Here is a 22,456-nt window from a genome sequence, read left to right as displayed (position 1 = left end):
GCCATTTGTTGGTTTATGAAGGCACGACCAAGGAGCCATTTGTTGGTTAATGAAGGCACGACCAAGGAGCCATTTGTTGGTTTATGAAGGCACGACCAAGGAGCCATTTGTCAGTTTATGAAGGCACGACCAAGGAGCTTTTGTTTTTGTTTGTTGGTTTATGAAGGCACGACCAAGGAGGCATTTGTCAGTTTATGAAGGCACGACCAAGGAGCTTTTGTTGTTGTTTATGAAGGCATGACCAAGGAGCCATTTGTTGGATTATGAAGGCACGACCAAGGAGCTTTTGTTGGTTTAAGAAGGCACGACCAAGGAGCCATTTGTTGGTTTATGGCGCACGACCAAGGAGCCATTTGTTGGTTTATGAAGGCACGACCAAGGTGCCATTTGATGGTTTATGAAGGCACGACCAAGGAGCCATTTGACAGTTTATGAAGACAAGACCAAGGAGCCATTTGACAGTTTATGAAGACAAGACCAAGGAGCCATTTGACAGTTTATGAAGACAACACCAAGGAGCCATTTGTCGGTTTATGAAGGCAAGACCAAGGAGCCATTTGTTGGTTTATGAAGGCACGACCAAGGAGTCATTTGTTGGTTTATGAAGGCACGACCAAGGTGCCATTTGACAGTTTATGAAGGCACAACCAAGGAGCCATTTGTTGGTTTAAGAAAGCACGACCAAGGAGCCATTTGTTGGTTTATAAAGGCACGACCAAGGAGCCATTTGTTGGTTTAAGAAAGCACGACCAAGGAGCCATTTGTTGGTTTATAAAGGCACGACCAAGGAGCCATTTGTTGGTTTATGAAGGCACGACCAAGGAGCCATTTGTTGGTTTATAAAGGCCTCAGAGAATGCACGAGGAGTGTTTTGAATATCGAAGGTGACCCCAAAGACTTGCCAGAGCAACCAAGAGCACATATAAGGATTAAAAGAGTACAGGTAAACCTCCAGGTACTATATCCCGATCGGCAATATTCCGTTTTAACGACAGTCATAAATTAAGACCGTCTCGCTATATACGATCAAAATAACTCGCTTTAACGATACCCGTCGAATGGCGGTCGATATCCATCGCTTTGAATTTCTTTATCTGGTGCAAACTACGGGTTGTACTGTACATAGAGGCATACCTGGAGATACGATGGGGTTATGTTGTTGAAGAACCCATCGGCAGGTGAATTATTGTAAATGGGGAGCATTATAGCATGGGGTACATTCCCAGCCAGTCCCCCAACACTTGTATCACAGACAAATAAAATGTTGCAATACTACTCTCTGTAGATAACAACACTCACCACATCATAATTGACAAGTCTGGTCATCATTACTTGTCCCTTTGAGGCTAAGGGGACTCTTGTAGGTGGAGTGGAGACGTCACTCTGGGGAGTCCGGAGAGGATGGAGAGAGTGGGAGTCGGAGTCCTAGAAGGGTCTTCTACAGTGGGGGCTGGAGGTGTAGGCTTTGGCTTGGCTTTAAAGAGGGTGAAGTTCCTGGGTGGGACTGGAGAGGTGTCAGCAGTGGAGGGTTGTGGCTCTGACTGTAACAGGGGTTTGAAAAAGGAGGTGATTGTTGTCTGACGCGCCTCCTTCTTCTTAAGGTACAGCTCCATGTAGCAGAGTATGCCCTTCACCACCACTGCCCTCACAGATGAACTCCTGTTGATGTTGGGGGTCATTCTCAGCCAGCAGATCCATGGCAGTGTTCATGTGGTCCATGGCAGTGCTCAACACCTTCAGAGTCAGTGTCGTGGGTGCAGGGTTGTCCTCCTCACCCGTTGACTCCATTCTCTGCTGCTGTTCCAGGAGCAGCAGGTCCTCTGTGCTGAGCTCCTCAGAGTGGCTCTCCAAAACCTCAACCACATTCTCTTAATCGACCTCCTGGGAGATGCCGGTGATGTTGCAGCGTACGGCTACAGCGTCGGTGAAGCCGCTAAAGTCGCACTAGGACCACACTTTTCACCACACACTCTTCATGCAGCTCTGTGTGACCTCCTTCCACGACTTCTCAATGTTTTGCATGGCGTGCTTGATGTTGTAGCTGTGCCAGAATTCTTTGATGGTCACGTTTCCCTCTCCATCTGTTGCCTCAAACAGCTGCTTCATTAACCTCCTCAAGTAATCGGCCTTGAAGGATGTGATGACGCTCTGATCCATTGGCTGGACGAGCGAGGTGGTGTTCAGGGCAGAAACATCACACTGATGTTGTCGGTCCACTCACCCATCCCAGGCAGGTGCGAAGGTGCATAGTTGAGGATCAGGAGTAACTTGTTGGTGATGTTCTGCTTCTTGGCATACTCCTTGAGGTGCTTGGAGAGGTAACCAACCATATAACTCTGGCACAACACCGTCATTACCCAGGCCTCCTTGTTGGAGCACCAGATGACTGGGAGGTGCTCCTTAACCTTCTACCGCATGAGATAAGTTTTAAAGTTTTCCAGTTCCAAGGTTACATCTCTGAGGCCCCCATGCCAGGCGAAACAGCTTTATCAACCCCAATAAAACTTATTTTTATTGGCATAAACCATATACTGGGTGTCTATAAAGTCCCCATACTCAAAATTTGGCAATTTATAGGAGTATAATGGAGAACGATAGCCATCCACGGTTTCACGCAGCACGTGCTGGCAACGTCGCAGAAGATTGCCGAGTAATGTACCGGTCAGGTGACTTCGTTCAAAAGCGGGTAGAGGGACGCAAGTGTGAGTCGGTTGACAATGAGCCTTCCACGGGTACAGAAGGTCACTCTGTTGGAGGCGTACTTTGATTGCAAATGTAATCAATGGTGTGTTGAAAGCTTTAGGAGATTCCCCAATAGCCCAACACCATGTACGACTATTGTTTATGAACCGGTGAAACATTTTCGTGACACAGGAAGTGTGAAAGACAGACCAAGAACCGGATGGCGGTCAGTAGTGACACCAGAGTTTGTTGCAATCTATATCACTGCACAAAACCTGATGAGCCCCTGTAAATGTACTAGTGAAGGGGACTGTACCTATACACATCTCACTCACATTAACTGAGTGAAAATATTACTGTAATGTACAGTATTAACCTGTAGTGTACTGTACAGTGGTCCCTCGGTTAACGAGCACAATCCGTTCCAGGCGGTTGCTCGTTAACCGAAAAACTCGCTAACCGAAACCATTGTTTCAATGGGTTTTTAGGTAATTGGTTCCAGCTCACTAAAAATTGCCTAAATTCAACAAAAAAGGTAGAAAATTTCACTTACTTTGAGATGTGTATGTAGAAGGCTCCTGGATGATGATGATGATGTGAATTTGAAGTGGGAGGTGGAGGAGAAGGGAGAAGGGAGAAGAGAAGGAAGTGGAGGTGGAGAAGCATTTTACTGCTTCTTGGAAGGTGAGTCACCTTCCATGAAAATGTCAGGAACCTCTGGACTGACAGATTCTCCACCAGGAAAATCCTCTCTCCTTCTTGAAGTGGAAGGCTGAGGGCTAGCATCATCCTTTCTCTCCTTCTTGAAGTGGAAGGCTGAGGGATAGCATCTTGTTCCCTCTGCCTTTTACTGAAGAAAATGCCAATTGTGGTCTGTGGGGCATCTCTCTTCCTCACCATTAACTTATGTTTAAAGAAGGAGCCCACTGTGTCCTCAACATGACACAAAGTTAGTTCAGATTTTTCCACATCTGAGAGCCTAGAAGCCAGTTTCCTGAACTTCTCCCAGTAGTAAATAACATGTTTCAACTCTGAAGTTGACATATGGTCATCACTTTCCTTTTCCTCTTCACCACTGTCAGCCTCTACCTGTAACATCTCATCCAGTTGCTTCAAGTCTTCAGGAGTAAGTTCCTCCTCATGAGACATCACAAGCTCTTCCACATCATCCTCCTCCACTTCAAGGCCCAATGACTGACCAATGGACACAATCTCCTGGTCCAACTCTGTTTCTTCCTCAAATCCCTCAAAATCATGGACTACTGATGGCCACAGTGCTTTCCATGAAGAAATGAGGGATCTAGTGGAGACTTCTTGCCATGATGACACAATCAATTTTACAGCCTCCAGGATGTTGAATTGTGTCTTCCAGAAATGTTTCTGTGTTAGTTGAGGATCAGTGGAAATTGCCTGATGACACCTCCTAAACATTTTCTTCATGTACAACTTCTTGAAGTTGCTAATCACATTCTGGTCCATTGGTTGTATGATTGATGTAGTGTTAGGAGGCAAAAACAACACTTTCACAAAGTCAAATTGATACTGCAAGATCAGATTGGTGCTGGCAAGATCAGGGTCATGCCCAGGGGCATTATCCATGAAGAGAAGAGCCTTTAAAGGGAGTTTATTGGTGGTTAGGTAGCTCTTGACAGAAGGGCAAACACCTCAACAGCCCATTCATTAAAGAGCTGTCTTGTCACCCATGCCTTACGGTTGGACTTCCAATAAGCTCCAAGCTTTCCTCTTTCCACTTTTTGTTGTTTGAACACCCTGGAGTTCTCAGAGTGGTAGACAAGCATAGGCTTCAGTCGGAAATCCCCTGAAGCATTGTCACCAAGCAATAGAGTGAGATGGTCTTTCATGGGTTTATGCCCAGGTAAAGAGGCTTCATCTCTAGTGATGAATGTTCTTTTGGGCATCTTTTTCCAGAACAGCCCAGTTTCATCCACATTGAACACTTGCTGTGGAAGATAATTTTCTTCTTCCACCAGTTCGTTAATCTCCACTAAAAACTTTGCTGCCCTTTCCTTATCAGCACTAGCAGCCTCACCATGCCTAAAAATGTCACTTCTTTTCTCAAACTTTTGAACCAGCCTTTGCTGGCCCTAAAATCTTCAACTTCTGTGCTGAAGAACCAGGTTGATCTGTCTTTAAATGTTCGTAAATCTCCCTGGCTTTTTCACAAATAAATTCAGTAGAAACTGAATCACCTTTCATCTGTTTTTCCCTAATCCAGATGAGAAGTACTAACCTCTCTGCTTCTGCAATTAGGGATCTACTTTTAAACACTCTGGTAGATTTGTCTCTCACTTTCACTTCTTTAAATTTGTCTTTCTGGGCAAGAATTGTCGACACAGTTGATGTCGACATGCCATATTCTTTGCATAGCGCATTTGTTCTAATGTCTTCTTCATGTTTTTTTATAATTTCCTGCTTGGTTTGGATTGAAATCGCTTTTCTTGATCTCTTAGGCCCCATGCTGGATTCAAACAATCTCAACACGTGATATTTTAAGTCTGAACTTGCTGTAAATAAAGAATATTTTCTTTAAAATAACAGTGCACTGCGCTATATATTGTCAACATGTAAAATAAATTTAAAAATGACCAATAATTTGCTTGGAAACACAGAAAAAAGTGTTTAGTTGAAGAGAGTCTCAAGCAAGATGTTACCTCCACTGAAAAGACAGAGAATAACGCCTGTTTGGTGTGTTGCCAGGCTGGATGGCGCACATAAAATTAGTTTCATTACCTTCAATTATGTTCAATAATTGTTGAAATGACTAAAAAATTTAATATTAAACTTTTAAAATTATTGAATAGTATAAACTTCTTAATATTTACTAAAATAGCAAGGAATTTAAGCCCTAGAACAGATTACTGTATTGGCGGACTAATACTACAGCTGGTTGACCGCCAAGTACAAGCGAAAACATGTTGAGGTCAGCTCGTAAGAAACTTGTTAACCGAGGGTTTGCTCGTTAACCGAAGTGAATCTTATGGAAGGTAACTCGTTAACCGAAATTTCATTAACCGAGGCGCTCGTTAACCGAGGGACCACTGTACATGTATATTGCACTCTGTCTCACTTCACAGTCACATTAACTGGGTGAAAATATTACTGTATATATAAGCTTTGGGTAGAGCGCCCTTTTAACTTGGCTTATATATAAATAAGTTAAGGGGTTAAGTTACAAACCCAAAATGGTCTTTTCTCCATTTATTGATTATCAGAAAAGGTCACAGGCTGTGAGTAAAAGCACCGTAATTAACACTGTAAGCTGTGAGTGTTAGTTAAGGACAGGGCTCAGCTTGACTGAGTTAAGTCACCCGTCCGATTCTCGCGAGACTCAAGTGAAGACTGGTGCCTGTGAGGGGAGGCTGGGCTGACCCTACATTCTCAAGGTCGGCTTACTGATAAAGGAATTTCCCCTCACGTGAACAGCACATGGCAACTCACAGCTTATGGAAAATTACAGTTGGGTAATTGTATTTATAAACTAAATGTATTAACCCAAATTTATATACAGCTAGACCCCGACTTACGACTACGTGGACTTACGACCGCCGCAGATTTTTTATTAATTTTTTTTTTTTTTTTTTTCAAATGACACGCATTTTCTATACCGAAACGTTTCCAGTTAATGTATTCTCCATGTATAATTAGAAAATTATGGGGGCCCCATGTGCATTCAACTGACTACATTAAAGGTTAAGTGCTCAATCACACTGTATCCATTCCTTATTATTTATTACTTTCACTGTACTGTGTCCATTCCTCATTATTCATTACTTTTACTGTACTGTATTTCATTGTAGATTTTTTATTAAAATTTTTTTTTTTTTTTATCTATGTCGGACTTACGACCATGTCAGACTTACGACCTGGATTTGGGTCCCTAACCCCGTTGTAAGTCGGGGTCTAGCTGTAATTGTTATTGCCATGAGACAAGGGCTAATACATGTAATGTACAGTATTAACCTGTAGTGTAGTGTACTGTAAGAAAAAACCAGGGATGACAACATAAGCACAAAAATATCAGCCAGCACACACAGAACACATGTTCACTAAAAGAGAAGTGAAGCAATTTACATTCACAAAAACACAGAATATATCACTTGACAATCACCGTAACACAGTTCAGTCTAAATGTTAGTGCCGTCCTCTCACTATATAAGAAAAAAACACCAACGATAAGTACGACGCTGGCCAATAATTGTGGAGCCATGCGATGGTGGGTTTATGATCGACGTACGACCAAATGCAGGGCTGTAGTGCACGGATTGGCTGTGTGGCGGGGCGTGGGCAGGCGTACAAGTGAAGGGAGCGATGCATGGTGCATTGGGTTAAATATTGTTTCCTCATAAAATATCATTGATTTGACATAGAAAAATATAATTCACCCAGCAATGGGCTTTTTGGGAAACTAATCCCATCGTATCTGGAGGTTTACCTGTACTGTCACTGGAGGAGAGAACTATCTGGACACAAATTGTGGTGTCAGACGGGGAAGTGTCCTGTCTCCGGCCCTCTTTGTCATCTACTGTATGTGGTCCAATTAATTAGAGAAGATGGACAAAGAGATGGAATGACTGAGACATTCACTCACGCGGACAATGTGGCCCAGACGGCGAGTACAGATTTCCCTCACTATACCAATTGGTTAGGTTCCTTGAAAACCATTCATTGGGCGACTACAGGTAGTCCCCGACTTACGACTGCTTCGACTAACGTCCATCGGTACTTACGACCTGCTCTGACCTTATGACCGTCGAGACTTACGACCGCCGCAGTTGTGACCAAATGTTTTTTATTTTTTTATTTTTCCAAATGAAGCGCGCATTTTCTATACCAAAACGTTTCCAGTTAATGTAGTTCCATGTATAATTAGAAAATTATGGGGGCCCCATGTGCATTCAGCTGACTACATTAAAGGTAAGTGCTCAGTCACACTATCCATTCCTCATTATTTACAGTCATGCGCCGGTTAACGTCCTAGATACGTTCTTGGAAACGTGACGTTAACCGAAATGGACGTTGTCCGATCATCACATAAACTTTTTATTTATACTTATGTGTATGTGGAATACTATATAAGTACAGTCGGCCCTTAACATTCGCGGGGGTTAGGTAACAGAGATACCCGTGAATGTTAAAAATCCGTGTACTATTACTGCCCCCCCCCCCCCATGTCCTTATTTACCGTATATACTTGTGTGTAGTTCGAGTTTCTAAGACCAAATTATTTGGCAAAAATTGGGGGTCGACCTCTAAACGGGTAATAGTTTCGTTAGGTTGAAAAATATTTACCAGTAACTACCAGTAAACAATGGAAACGACGCACCAACACACCACCAGCTGTGAGTGTCGGTACAGTTGCCAGGGCAGATCTCTTGCGAGCCCAAAGTAGCCAAATCCATGGTATGGTAGCACAGGACGATGTAAAACAAAGTACAGTTGTACCCCGCCTAACGCGGTTTCACTTAGCGCGTTTTCCCGTATACGCGGAGCCTCGCCAGAGCTGAACTTTCACTTAACACGGATTTTTTCCACGTATACGCGGTGAGTGTCCGGCTCGAGACGCTATTTTTAGATTTGCGCCACCCGCCCGCCTGCCTGCCTGTGCTCGCCTCACCCTCCTCCTCCCTCCGCTTGGGTAAGCCGCGCGGTAAGGTTGCGCAGTGTGTGTCTTTGTTGCGTTATCACTGACGTCATATGACATATCGGACTGTGATTGGCCATGCATCCCTACCCCCCTCTGCTGCTAGCTGTAATTGGCTTAAAGTATTATGACGTGCCCACCCGGGGGAGGGAGGGAGGGAGGAAAGACGACGCTTGACCTAGCCGCGGCAGTTTCATCCCTCAAGGCCACACCGTGTAAACGCGCATCCATTGTTCCGTAAAATGGCTTCCGCCAGACCACCACCGCCACCAGAGAGAGACCTTTCCTTACCTGGACCCAGCGGCACTAAGCCAAAGAAGACACGACGTTCCTTAAACTACGAGGTGAAGTACCAGATCATTCAAGATTTGGAGAAAGGAACACGGCAAGTTGATCTCGCGCGCCAGCATGGCGTCAACGAATCTACGATTCGCACGATCAAGAAGGATGCAGCCAAGATCAAAGAGCACATGAAAATCACAAAGTCTGCAGGTGCTTCATCGATCAGGTATTGCCAGAACAGGGTGCTGGCAAAGGTGGAAAATTTGCTGGCGAGTTATTTGATTAGTCAGGTGCGACGCAACATGGCGGTGGACATGCGCTCAGTGCAGGAGTACGCACGTGAGCTATACGCAGCAGTGTCACGTAAGCTGGGAATTGCAGAGCCCAAACCCTTCAATGCTTCCTCTGGTTGGCTGCATAGGTTTAAGAAGAGGAACAAGATCACCAACATCAACATTGGTGGTGAGGAAGCGAGTGCTGACCGTGTGGCGGCTAGAGATTTTCCTCCGTTCTTACGTGAGATTATGGAGGAAGGAAAGTACACCGACGACCAGGTGTTTAACATGGACGAATCTGGTCTTTTCTGGAAAAAGCTACTGTCCAAGACCTTCGTTGTAAAGAATGCCAGCAAGATTCGGGGCCGGAAGATGCAGAAGGAATGCATCACCGTCCTGTTTACCACCAATGCCTCCGGTACCTGTAAACCAAAGTTATCGGTGATTCACACAGCCCGCAAGCCGCACGCCTACAAGAATATGGACATGAACAAGCTTAATGTCCACTGGCTAACCGCACGTTAGGCGTGGATGTCCTCTTCTCTGTCCCTCTTCTGGTTTGACAACTGTTTTGTTCCTGACGTGAAGAAATTCTGCGAGCAACAGAATGTTCCATTCAATATTTTGTTGCTCCTTGACAACGCACCTGGACACTGGCCCCTACTTATTGATCGTCACCCCAACGTAAAAGTGGTCTTCCTTCCTCCCAACACTACGTCATTAATCCAGCCCATGGACCAGGAGTTGATTTGCAATGTGAAAGCTGCGTACTCTGCAAAGAAGTTCAAGCTCCTGAACGACTGTACCAACACCAAGGATGAGTTGCGTATGCTGGGTGACACCGACAGCGAGAGTAAAAGCGGCGAGGACAAGGAACAAGAGGTGGCGGCTCAAGAATTTCTCGTCAAACAATTTTGGAAGAAGTTTAACGTCAAACAAGCTGTAGACTTCTTGGTGGAGGCATGGGATCTGCTGACTATTGCTACGATTCGTCACGCATGGAGACATGTGTTGCATGGCATACCAGCTGAGAAGAGGAATGAACCTGTGACTGGTGAGGTTCAGACTGTTGCAGTAGCAGTGGACCTTGCCAGAGAAGCTGCGCTCAATATTACAGCTGAAGGCTTCTCCGAGACCACCAACGAAGACATCCTGGAGGTGATCAGAGATCCTGAAGTGACTGCCGACGAGATGTTGGAAGAAGATCACGTCAGTGAAGAGGAGGAAGAAGGTGCGTCATTCTCCGAAGAACACAGTTTAAGTCAGTGATATTAAGTGTGCCGAGTGTGCAGAGAAAATGAAGTCCTTCCTTTCCCGTGACAATGACGATGACCGCTATGAAGTCTTCCATACCCGGCTGGTGCAGGCTATGGAGCCGTACATCACGGTGTATCACGACAACATAAACACCAGCCGTCAAAAAAGCATAACCGAGTTCTTCGCCCACAGCCAGCCCAAGCCAGTTATAGTGACAGAGGTAGAGACAGTGAAGATGACTTTGAGGGATTTGTCAGGGAGGCCATAACAACTGTGGGTGACAGTGATAGTGACTCACCTGAGGGCCAGTAGCCTGCCCTCTGCCTCGGAACCAGCCTCCATCCCCGTACGCCAACCCATCTCTTCTACTACCGTAAGTGTTCCACCTAAGTTTTAGTTTTTCTAACCTAACCTTTATTTTTCCTATGTTAACCTTTATTTTTCCTAACCTAACCTCTTCTATATTACTTGTTTTTTCATACCATCATAAAGTTAAGATAAAATTTTTACTACAACATAGTTATGTGTCGTCAAAAAGTGGAGTTTGGGGGTCGGGCTGGTTTCTATTGGAATTAATCTCATATGTTCTGTTGTTCACTTAACGCGGTTTTCACTTAACACGGTACCCTCTGGGTTTTATTGACCGCGTTAAGTGGGGTACAACTGTATTCATTTATTAAAAGTTAATTTATAGATACTGGACAAAAATTTTTGTTCATTACATTTGAAACATCAATCTTTGTTAATTAAATTTGAAACAAGAGAAAACTACGATACTGGATTTTCATTAAAATATTACATCACAAGTATATTTTACCTTAACTGTGACTGAATGAATATATTCTCGGAAATAAATATGGAAATATAATATTTTTGCTGGAATGACGTACATATTATAGTAGGAAGTGGGATAAAATCATGACGAAAGACTTTCGCTTTCTTTCGTTGTTCAAAATATTTTACCGTAATCGCTTTTCGAATGGTTTTCAGTTAAAAACTGTTGTACTCGTACTGTATTACAATAATATTCTATCCTATCATTAGCCTTATAATCCCACAACTGAAAACCATTCGAAAAGCGATTACGGTAACATCTTTTGAACGAAAGAAAGCGAAAGTCATTGCTTTCGTCACTTTCCACTGTAATACGTACATCATTTCAGCAAAAATATTACATTTCCATGTTCTCAGAAATAAATGGTAGTTTTGTTGAAACGTAATGTACAGTATTTAACATTAAAATGCAAAAATAGCTATAAAAACAATTAATACACCCGTAATGTACTGGCTGGCATCTCCACTTATCCCTGCTCCCGCCAGTCACCTCCTCCCGGCTCTATCCCTCCGCCTCCTCCACATCGTCACTACTGTTGTATTACAATAATATTCTATCCTAATTGACTTGAATAAATACTACAATACCATATTTCTGAATATTTTCATTAAAATCCATCCAAATCATTTTCCTTGCCATCGGCAGCACCAAACAGCTTCTCCCAGTCCTCTCCTTGAACAGGGCTAGAGGGTACGTGTTTTTCGAATCGTTTTCAATTAAAAAAATGTTACATCACACGTATATTTTACCTAAACTGCGCCTGAATGAATATATTCTTGGAAATAAATAGTAATTTTGCTGAAACGTGATGTATTTCAATGTAAAATAGGATAAAATACATGACGAAAACAAAAGACTTCACCTGACCTTCCAATGTTCAAGAGATGTTACTCGTGTTTTTTGTAGTTTTCGGTTAAAATACTCTTATATTAGTGATATTCTATTCATACTGTGCTTGATATAATACATTCACGGAAATGTAATATTTTTGCAACTACAATGCTGATGTCAACACAAGTGTGGTTACAGCGAGACTGACTGAGTGAGGGAGAGCTGTGTGTGTGTGAGGTTCCAGGAGCAGGCGGTGTCCCGTGTTCGGTGTCGCGAGCGAGTTGAATGGCGCGCGATTTGAATGTATTTCAATTACTTCAATGTACAGAATATTCCTCTGGCGGGGCAATCCGCGTATTTGCGAATCCATGAATGCTAAACCCGCGTATGTGAACGGCCGACTGTACATATACACTTTTACTGTTAAATCACTACTGTAACGTAATATAGGTGATTAATTTTTATCTCTTGTGCAAAATACATGACGTTTATATTAAAATTATTCACTGTTTTACAAGGATTCCAGCAACGCCGAGCAGATGGGGGAGAGGGTGGGAGCGAGCGAGGAGGCGTGGAGGGAGGGGAGGTAGTACGTTTGACAGTTGGCACAGGCCCAGGTCTAACGAGTGTATATTTATCAGTTCTTAGGTGACTAAGCTTCTCTCTTATAAAAAGCCAGTGATATGACCTGGGTGAATATAATTAACATAGCTGGGATTCTTGTAACATATTGATTAATTTGAATATAAACATGCTATAATTTGCACTAGAGAAAACAATTTTAGTACCATAATCAAATTAGTACATGTGCACTCCAGCTTTGCACTAAGAAATCTATGTAAATCTACCCAAAAATACAGTTGAAAAACTTTTTTATAAAATGTACTACAGTACTGTACACTAATGTACAAAATTTTTTATCTCTTGAGCAAAATATTGACATTTATATTCAAATTATTGGCTGTCTTCCAAGGATTTCAGCAATGCAAATTATAATCTCCTAACTTTAGTCTGAGATATTATATAAGAGGAAGCAGGATCCTAGTGCTGTCACTTGGTACCCCTGTACCATAACACCAGAAGCAACTGGCCAGTGTCACAAGTATATACAGTACAAAACAGTCATCCCTTGGTTATCACGCCTAATTGGGACCCCGCCGATAACGAAAGTACAGAACCTATGGGATTTATTCTAATTGGTTCCAGGCACCCAAGATCCAACCCTAAGTTTCCCATTTTACGAGCATTTAGACCCCATTAAATACACAGTTGTACCCCACTTAACGCGGTCAATAGAACCCAGAGGGTCCCGTGTTAAGTGAAATCCGCGTTAAGTGAACAACAGAACATATGGGATTAATTCCAATAGAAACCGGCCCGACCCCCAAACTCCACTTTTTGAAGGCACATACCTATGTTGTAGTAAAAATAACATCTTAATTTTATGATGGTACATGCACACAATTAATCCTTAAGAGAAATAGAGAAATACAGTCGCCAAGTTAATGTCCATTCAAATAATGGACTCAACTCCCTCCCCCTCTCACACTACACTGCCGGCTCTTCCCTCTCTGAGAAATTTTGGGGGGAAAACCACTAAATTTTAATAAATAATACCTCAAACTAAAGTTAGGATAATACAATTGACATTGCTGGATTCCTTGTAAGACCAGGAATATTTTGAATATAAATGTCATATATTTTGCACAAAAGATAACATAGTTACCTAGAGAAAAAATTTTATCTAAAATTTGTATGTCTAATGCAAAATATATGATGTTTATATTCAAAATGATCACCAAATTATAAGAATTCCAGCAATGTAAATTATATTCTGACCGGGTAATTTGTATGAATTTTATGAGCTAAAACAAATATCTTCAGTTAATGAAAAAAAAAAATATTCTTCACAGGGTAACAGATGGTCGGTCGGTCCCTCCCTCCCCCCACCCCCCACCAACCGTCCCAAGGAGATGTGTGGGAAAACCAGAATACTTAACTTTTTTGTAATAAATAATACCTCAAACTAAAGTTAGGATAATATAATTGACATTGCTGGACTCCTTGTAAGACCAGGAATATTTTGAATATAAATGTCATATATTTTGTACAAAAGATAACATAGTTACCCAGAGAAAAATTTTTATCTAAAATTTGTATGTCTAATGCAAAATATATGATGTTTATATTCAAAATGATCACCAAATTATAAGAATTCCAGCAATGTAAATTATATTCTGGCCGGGAAATTTGTGTGAATTTTATGAGCTAAAACAGGCAGTCAGGCAGGGTGGCGGGTGGGGCAAATCTAAAAATAGCGTCTGGAGCCGGACACACCGCGTATATGTGGAAAAAATCCGTGTTAAGTGAAAGTTCAGCTCTGGCGAGGCACCGCGTATATGATAAAACGCGTTAAGTGAAACCGCGTTAGGCGGGGTAATACTGTATATATAATGTTATGGTAAATATTATAAACACACATAGGCATGGCTAGGTTTATTACAAAGTGATGAAAAGGGTACGCTTAATACTGTAGTCCAAAAAACATGTAGCTATGCTTTTTTTATTTGGTCCCCCGTCATACGAGTCCATTTTCTCTCACATCAGGACGCCCGAGTCCTTCGTTTTCTCTCTTAATCTTAGAGTGCACCAGAAACTTTACTATTTTTAGTAATGCCACAGATTTTGAAATTGCAACTCCAATTGCAGCTTGCAATTGTTAAGGCAACTAGATATGTCTGATTACAGCAAATGTGTTATTGTCAATTTGTAGGTGAAAGATTTTATCCTCAATAGATGTAGGTTAACATTTCACCTGTAGGCAAATGCTTAAAAAAGCCTAAGTAAGGAAGCATATTCTTTTAACACATAATATCTGACCAGTATGGGGAGGATCATCATGTCTCCATCAGGGGGTCGTGGAGTGGTGGTCCAGCAGGCGTCACTTTTTTGAAGGGGGGGGGGGGCACGGATGTATATGCGATCGGACATATATGCAATCGGACGTATATGCGATCAGACGTATATGCGATCGGACGTATATGCGATCGGACGTATATGCGATCGGACGTATATGCGATCGGACGTATGTTGTTCGGTCAGACGTTAACCGGCGCATGACTGTATTACTTTTACTGTACTGTATCCATTCCTCATCATTTATTAGTTTTACTGTACAGTGAGCTCTGCTATAACGCGTGTTTTGATAACGCGAATTTGCTCTAACGCGATTTATGAATTAGGAACGATATTTGTATAACGCGAACGCTTGTTTGCTATAACGCGATTTTTGCTTACTATTTCTCCAATTTTGTGGTATTAATTGTGAATATGGTAAAGAAGAATATCTCCAAGAAGTGTTCTGGTGATAGAATTCCCGGTGATGATCGTAAAAGAAAGGATATAACACTTGAAGAGAAGCTCGATGTTATCAACCTCAAAATCACCCTTCTCCCCCATCAAGTTACATTCATATTTTTTCAAGGTAAAGTGTTACATTTACTGTATGATTTCAGTATTAGATATGAATGTAACATTTATTTAGACTGTGCTATCCTTTGTGTTAGGCTAACTACTAAATTTTTTTGATTTCGAGTAATCTGCACCTAACCCTATTTTCTCCATAAGCCCTGTTATTTCTATTACGCGATTTTCTATAACACGATATTTAACAAGAACACAATTATCGCATTATAGCAGAACTACCTGTACTGTATTTCATTGTAGATTTTTTATTTTTATTTTTTTTTAAATTTTGAATTTTTATTTATTTTTTTTTTTTTTATCTATATCGGACTTACAACCATTCGGACGTACGACCTGGATTTGGGTCCCTAACCCCGTCGTAAGTCGGGGAGCACCTGTATTTGTATATTAAATACCATACCATATGGGAAATATAGGGTTCCTCATTGACACGAAAACCACAATATTTACATAAAAAATTAAAGCAGTTAAAAGATAATGAAAAACCCTAACTAATGTACAGTCAACCTTCACTTTACGCGGTAGATGTAACCCGCAGGGTCCCGCGGAAAGTGAGGAATGTGTAAAGTGAATAACATAACATATGGGATTAATTGAAATAGAGTCCGGGCCGACCCCCAAACTCCACTTTTTGACGACACACAACTTTGTTGTAGTAAAAATTTTATCTTAACTTTATGATGGTATGAAAAAACAAGTAATATAGAAGAGGTTAGGTTAGGAAAAATAAAGGTTAGGTTAGGAAAACTAAAAATTATGTGGAACACTTACATTAGTAGAAGAGATGGGTCGGCATACGGGGATGGAGGCTGGTTCCGAGGCAGAGGACAGATTACTGGCCCTCAGGTGAATCACCATCACTGTCACTTACAGTTGTCAGCGCTTCCCTGACAAATCCCTCAAAGTCATCTTCACTGTCACTATCACTGGCTTGGGCTGGCTGTGGTGGGTTGCGGGCGAAGAACTCGGTTATGCTTTTTTGACGGCTGGTGTTTATGTTGTCGTGATACACCGTGATGTACGGCTCCATAGCCTGCACCAGCCGGGTATGGAAGACTTCATAGCGGTCATCGTCATTGTCGCGGGAAAGGAAGGACTTCATTTTCTCTGCAAACTCCATGGCACCCTTAATATCACTATGACTTAAACTGTGTTCTTCGGAGACTGATGCACCTTCTTCCTCCTCTTCACTGACGTAATCTTCTTCCAACATCTCGTTGGCAGTCACTTCAGGATCTCTGATCACCTCCAGGATGTTGTCGTTGGTGGTCTCGGAGAAGCCTGGAACTGTAACAGTCTGCGCAGCTTCTCTGGCAAGGTCCACTGCTACTGCAACAGTCTGAACCTCACCAGTCACAGATTGACTCCTCCTCTCACCTGGTATTCCATGCAACACATGTCTCCATGCGTGACGAATTGTAGCAATAGACAGCTGATCCCATGACTCCACCAAGAAGTCCACAGCTTTCTTGATGTTAAATACTCTCCAGAATTGTTTGAACAGTATTTTTTGCTGTGCCAACTGTTGATCCTCATCTTCTTCGCTCTTGCTATCGGTGGTGGTGTCACTCAGGTTACGCAACTCTTCCCTGGTGTTGGTGTAGTCGTTCAGGAGTTTGAATTTTTTCGTAGAGAATGCAGCTTTTACATTACAGATTAACTCTTGGTCCATGGGCTGTAATATAGACGTAGTGTTGGGAGGAAGGAAGACCACTTTTACGTTGGGGTGACGATCTAACAGTAGGGGCGAGTGTCCTGGTGCGTTGTCCAGCAGCAACAAAATCTTGAATGGCACATTCTGTCGCTCACAGAATTTCTTTACATCGGGAACAAAACAGTCATCAAACCAGGAGAGGGACAGTGTAGAGAACATCCACGCCTTACGTGCGGTCAGCCAGTGGACATTTAGCTTGGTCATGTCCATGGTTTTGTAGGCGTGCGGCTTGCGTGCTGTGTGGATCACCGATAACTTGAGCTTACAGGTACCGGAGGCATTGGTGGTAAACAGGACGGTGATGCGTTCCTTCTGCATCTTCCGGCCCCGAATCCTGCTGGCATTCTTTACAACGAAGGACTTGGAAGGTAGCTTTTTCCAGAAAAGACCAGATTCGTCCATGTTAAACACCTGGTCGTCACTGTACTGTCCTTCCTCCATAATCTCACGTAAAAACGGAGGAAATTCCCTAGCCGCAGCACGGTCAGCACTCGCTTCTTCACCACCAATGTTTATATTGGTGATCTTGTTCCGGATCTTAAACCTCTGTAACCACCCAGAGGAAGCATTAAAGGGTTTGGGCTCTGTAATTCCCATTTTTCGTGCCACTGCGATGTACAGTTCACGTGCGTAGTCCTTAACAGAGCGCGTGTCGACCGCCATGTTCCGTCGCGCCTGACACACCAAGTACCTCACAAGTAATTTTTCTGTCTTGAGAAGCACCTGGTTGTGGAAATACTTGATCATAGAAGCACCTGTAGACTTTGTGATCTTCATGTGCTCCTTTATCTTGGCTGTATCCTTCTTTATTGTTCGAATCGTAGATTCATTCACACCATGCTGGCGCGCCAAATCAACCTGCCTTGTTCCTTTCTCCAATTCTTGGATGATGGTATACTTCACCTCGTAGCTTAAGGAACGTCGTGTCTTCTTTGGCTTAGTGCCGCTGGGTCCAGGTAAGGAAAGGTTTCTCTCTGGGGGTGGTGGTCCGGCGGAAGCCATTTTAGAGAACAATGGATGCACGTTTACACGGTCTGGCATGGAGGGATGAAACTGGCGCGGCTAGGTCAAGGATGGTCTTTCCTCCCTCCCTCCCTCCCTCCCCCGGGTGGACACGTCATAATACTTTAAGCCAATTACAGCTAGCAGCAGAGGAGGTTAGGGATGCATGGCCAATCACAGTCCGATACGTCATATGACGTCAGTGATAACGCAACAAAGAGACACTGCGCAACCTTACCGCGCGGCTTGCCCAAGCGGAAGGAGGAGGAGGGAGAGGCGAGGAGCACAGGCAGGCAGGCGGGTGGGGCGAATCAAAAAATAGCGTTGCGCCGGACACTCTCCGCGTAATGGGATTCACGTACCGCGTAATGTGAGCATGTTAGATTCTGGCAAGGCACCGCGTAAACGTGGAAACGCGGAATGTGGCACCACGTAAAGTGAGGGTTAACTGTACTGTAATTCAGGAAGAATATTGGCACTCTCTATCCACTCTTCAAAGACTCAAATATGAGTAAAAGTCCACATCTACAACACCGTTCTCAAACAACACTTTTACATGCAAGCGAGACTTGGGTATTATACAAAAAATTAAATAGTAAAATAGAAGCTGCAGAAATGTGGGTCATCACACTTATTGTGGGAGTGACTAAAAGAGAGAATTAGAAACACCAGCATAAGAAATACCTTAGGCCTAGAACCTACTGTGACCCAGGTGGAAGGAAACCAACTAAGACGGTGCGGTCACACGGGAAGAACGTCACCGACGAGAGACCTCGAGCTCATACGCGATTGACAACCACGAGGTAGAAGACCCGTTGGTAGACCCAGGACAAGATGAACTGATGGAATTAACAACAGGGATGGACTTAAGACCTCTGTCAAGACGGAGCTGCACGGAGAGGACACGTCAACATGGTCTACTCCACGTCTGGGTAAAAGGTGTGTGCTGGAATGTAACCGTGCACATTAGGTGGGATCTATTGTACTTTGCTGTTATTAAATTAATTTGTGTATGACTCCTTTCCTATGTGGGACAGATCATTAGTCCAGATGGTAAAGGAACAGTTATAACTACACTTGTTAATGATTCTTTCTACTGACCCTAAACCTGGATAGTCCTTCAAATCATGTGAAAGTGGGTCCCATAGGCAGGGACAGTGTGGATACAGCACACTGTATACTAAACCTTCGGTACACAAGGAGGCAGCATGGCCGGTAATGCACTCCACCTCATTCACTTCCCCAAGTTGTAAACTTAAGGTACCCATTTACAGCTTGGCGAATAGAGAGTGCCCAGGAATCAAACCACTGACCCCTGGATCAGGAGGCAAGTGCTGTATCCACTCAGCCACCATGCTCCTTCAAATAATGTATTGTATAAAATAATAATAATAATAAAATAATAATAATTTACTATCAATATTACTTAAATTTTTTATCTTAGTGGGAAAAAGGTCTTAAGATGTTAAACTTACAGTTAATTTGTTTGTAGTGATTTCATCAAATTTCTCCATGATGGTGGAGGCTGAGTCTCCCAGGTGGAGGGGGGCAGCTGTGGCAGCAGCTTCTGTGGGTATCATCTCCAGGGCCAACCCGATGCTCTCCTGCACCTGTTGTTACCAACACAAATATTACTGGACATCAAAGACACATTAAAAGATGGAACCATGAAATCAATACCACTGATGCGTTGTTGAGCACAAGAGTGAAGCTACAAACACTTACAACCTTTCTGACATATTAAGTGAATTAAAATGGTCAAACCTACGTAAGAGCAAAAGGTTGTTTGAGTCATTCTTGACCAGAGTCCCTATGAATGACATACTGGATTAGTAACACCGGAGCTACAATGGACATACTTCTACATGTTAAGTATTCATACGACTTGTTAAAATTGGACAAACGTTAAATTATTTTTTCTCTTTGAATTAGTTTTTCCATCATAAATTAGGTATGAGTATGAGACACCTCTGTCCCTGATTCTAACAGAGAAAACTTTGACTATGAGTTGTTACCCACAAACACCACTTTACTATAGATATGCTCATGATTTGGGCTTTCATTTGGGCCAAATTCCTTCAAGAGTTTTGATAACATTTTCCACCCTGATCTTAATGATCTGGTTCCTACCACCAATTTTAGGTTAGAATGAACAGTTGCCTGCCATTGTACAGTACAATACTTGTTATAATTACTTTACTGTAACGCCTGTATGTCCACTGTTTTTACTGTCAATATTCTTCCACAAAGATGCCAATAATTTCTTCCATGTCTTTATGAGCTCTCTGGATATGTGTGCTTCTCCCTCCCGGGTATATTACTGCACATAAAATGTTCAAATAACTGAAATAGTCAACAAAGTCAACTGAACTGTACTGTACTGTACTGTACTGTGTTGTGTTGTACTGTGTTGTACTGTGCTGTGATGTGAGCTTTCTCATGTAGAGCTGTCTAGAGCATATTTCTAATTTGTGGCCTTATTATTGTACTGTACTGTACTGTGTTATACTGTGTTGTACTGTGCTGTGTTGTACTGTGCTGTGTTGTACTGTGCTGTGTTGTGCTGTTCTGTACTGTGCTGTACTGTTCTGTGTTGTGCTGTGCTGTACTGTACTGTACTGTGCTGTGCTGTACTGTGCTGTATTGTACTGTGTTGTACTGTGCTGTGCTCATAAGTCAACAGCATGTCAGTTTTATTATAACTTTATCTCTTTCAGACTAAAATTATTACATAAACATGAGATTTATTTTATTGTGAATCTTTCCAAGTAGAAGTATCAATGGAGAGGGCCAAGTCTCCCAGCTGGGATCTTCCTCTCAACGACTTATGGACCAATTTGTCTTAAAAACTTTGTTAACATAAAGGTGCGTCTGTGTATAAGTAAAGGAATATATTTGTATTTTTTAAGACCTAAATTGTGTGTAAATGTTTTCAGTCTCCCGAGAAAGAATAAAGTGTATTATTTTAATCATTTATACATGATGCTGCATTAAGTGATGTTAAAGAAATTATTCAAATGCTGTGTCTTCTTGTCAGCAACTGGGTGAAGTACCAAGTATAAAGTTACTTCACCTCACATGAGAAAGTCAACACTTGGATCCTAACATTTTGTTGAAATAACCATCAAGTTATTTACTGAAGGAACTGTACACAACAACCATCAAAGATCACCAAATGCTATTACTGTAAATATTATGGTTTAGTAGCCTCCACTAACATACCTTCACTGAGGTGTGGACAGTGTTCACGTTTGGGAATTGTTCCTGGCACTTCTGGATCCAATCTTCTGTCACCACACTACGCTGATCAGCGTCGTCGATGGCCATGACGACTTCCTGAGCAGAGTTAACTGTCTCGAGGCACTCCAGCACAGCCTGTAGCTGCTGCTTTCCTTCCTCTCCTTTAGTGCTCATATCCTCCACACTGGTCTCCTCTTGCTCCACAAGTTCTTTTGCTGCCTTGTTTTGTTCCAGCAGACCATTCAGTCTGTCCTCAAGAAGGTTGTGCTCAGTTTTCAAGTGTTTCACCTTCTTCCCGTATTTTCCCAGCTGGGACAGTTTCTCATCACAGGCAGTAATGAGGCTGCTTATGTTGTTCTTCTGCTCCTGCAACAAGGACCGGAACTTCTTGCTAATGCCTTTGGGTCCATCTTGAGGAGGTTTTGTTGGTGCCTTTGTTTGTGCTGGCTTGAACGACACACCTTTAAGTCTCCTTATGAGTGATTCCATCCCATAGTTTATGGGAAGTTGAGTTACATCAGTAACAGCCAAAGTGTTGTGGTCAGCACGGCAGTTGGGACAGGTGAACTGAGAGTTCTTTATCATGTCAACAATGCAGACAGTGCAGAAGGTGTGGCCACATGGCAGAGAGCGTGGGCGTCGAAGAGCTTCATCAAAGTTGTCAAAACAGACTTTACACTCTTCTGGCTTGTCGTTATCCTGTGAAGAAGAGCATCTTTTCAGTATATATATATATATATATATATATATATATATATATATATATATATATATATATATATATATATATATATATATATATATATATATATATATATATATATATATATATATATATATTATGTAAATCCACAATGAAAACGTGATAAGATAAATCTGATAAAATCACACTTAAATGGAAACAACGGAGTACCTTAGTTTCTTTATTCAAGACATCTTCAGAGGCAACTGATGTCTTGAATAAAGACGAAAGCTAAGGTAATTCCCATTTTCTCGATTTTATCAAGATATATATATATATATATATATATATATATATGCAAGTAAATCACTGTAGGTGCCTGCGATCTAGGTATATATGATAACCACAAGGAAAGAAGAAAAACACGGTTCCCAAGCCGCTGTAATTCACATCTTCAGGGTGACAGTACAGACTAGAGAGAGTAATACAATCAAGGTGTATATATACA

General features: G+C 42.2%; 1 protein-coding gene across 5 annotated transcripts in view; it reads right to left on the bottom strand.

Moving 5' to 3' along the window:
* LOC121873623 overlaps window positions 1-22,456 on the bottom strand; it is a 68,149-nt gene that overhangs the window by 3,053 nt on the left and 42,640 nt on the right. For all 5 annotated transcript variants that reach the window (XM_042377264.1, XM_042377269.1, XM_042377265.1 and 2 more), the window contains 2 exons: window positions 21,249-21,965; window positions 19,502-19,636 (listed from right to left, as the gene is read on the bottom strand). In XM_042377264.1, coding sequence (XP_042233198.1) covers window positions 19,502-19,636; window positions 21,249-21,965 — 852 coding nt within the window. The remainder of the gene's footprint in view (window positions 1-19,501; window positions 19,637-21,248; window positions 21,966-22,456) is intronic.

Source organism: Homarus americanus, unplaced genomic scaffold (genome assembly GCF_018991925.1).
Source record: "Homarus americanus isolate GMGI-L3 unplaced genomic scaffold, GMGI_Hamer_2.0 scaffold1826, whole genome shotgun sequence".
In the NCBI taxonomy this organism is placed as follows: domain Eukaryota; kingdom Metazoa; phylum Arthropoda; class Malacostraca; order Decapoda; family Nephropidae; genus Homarus; species Homarus americanus.
This window is presented reverse-complemented; position numbering and strand designations above follow the sequence as displayed.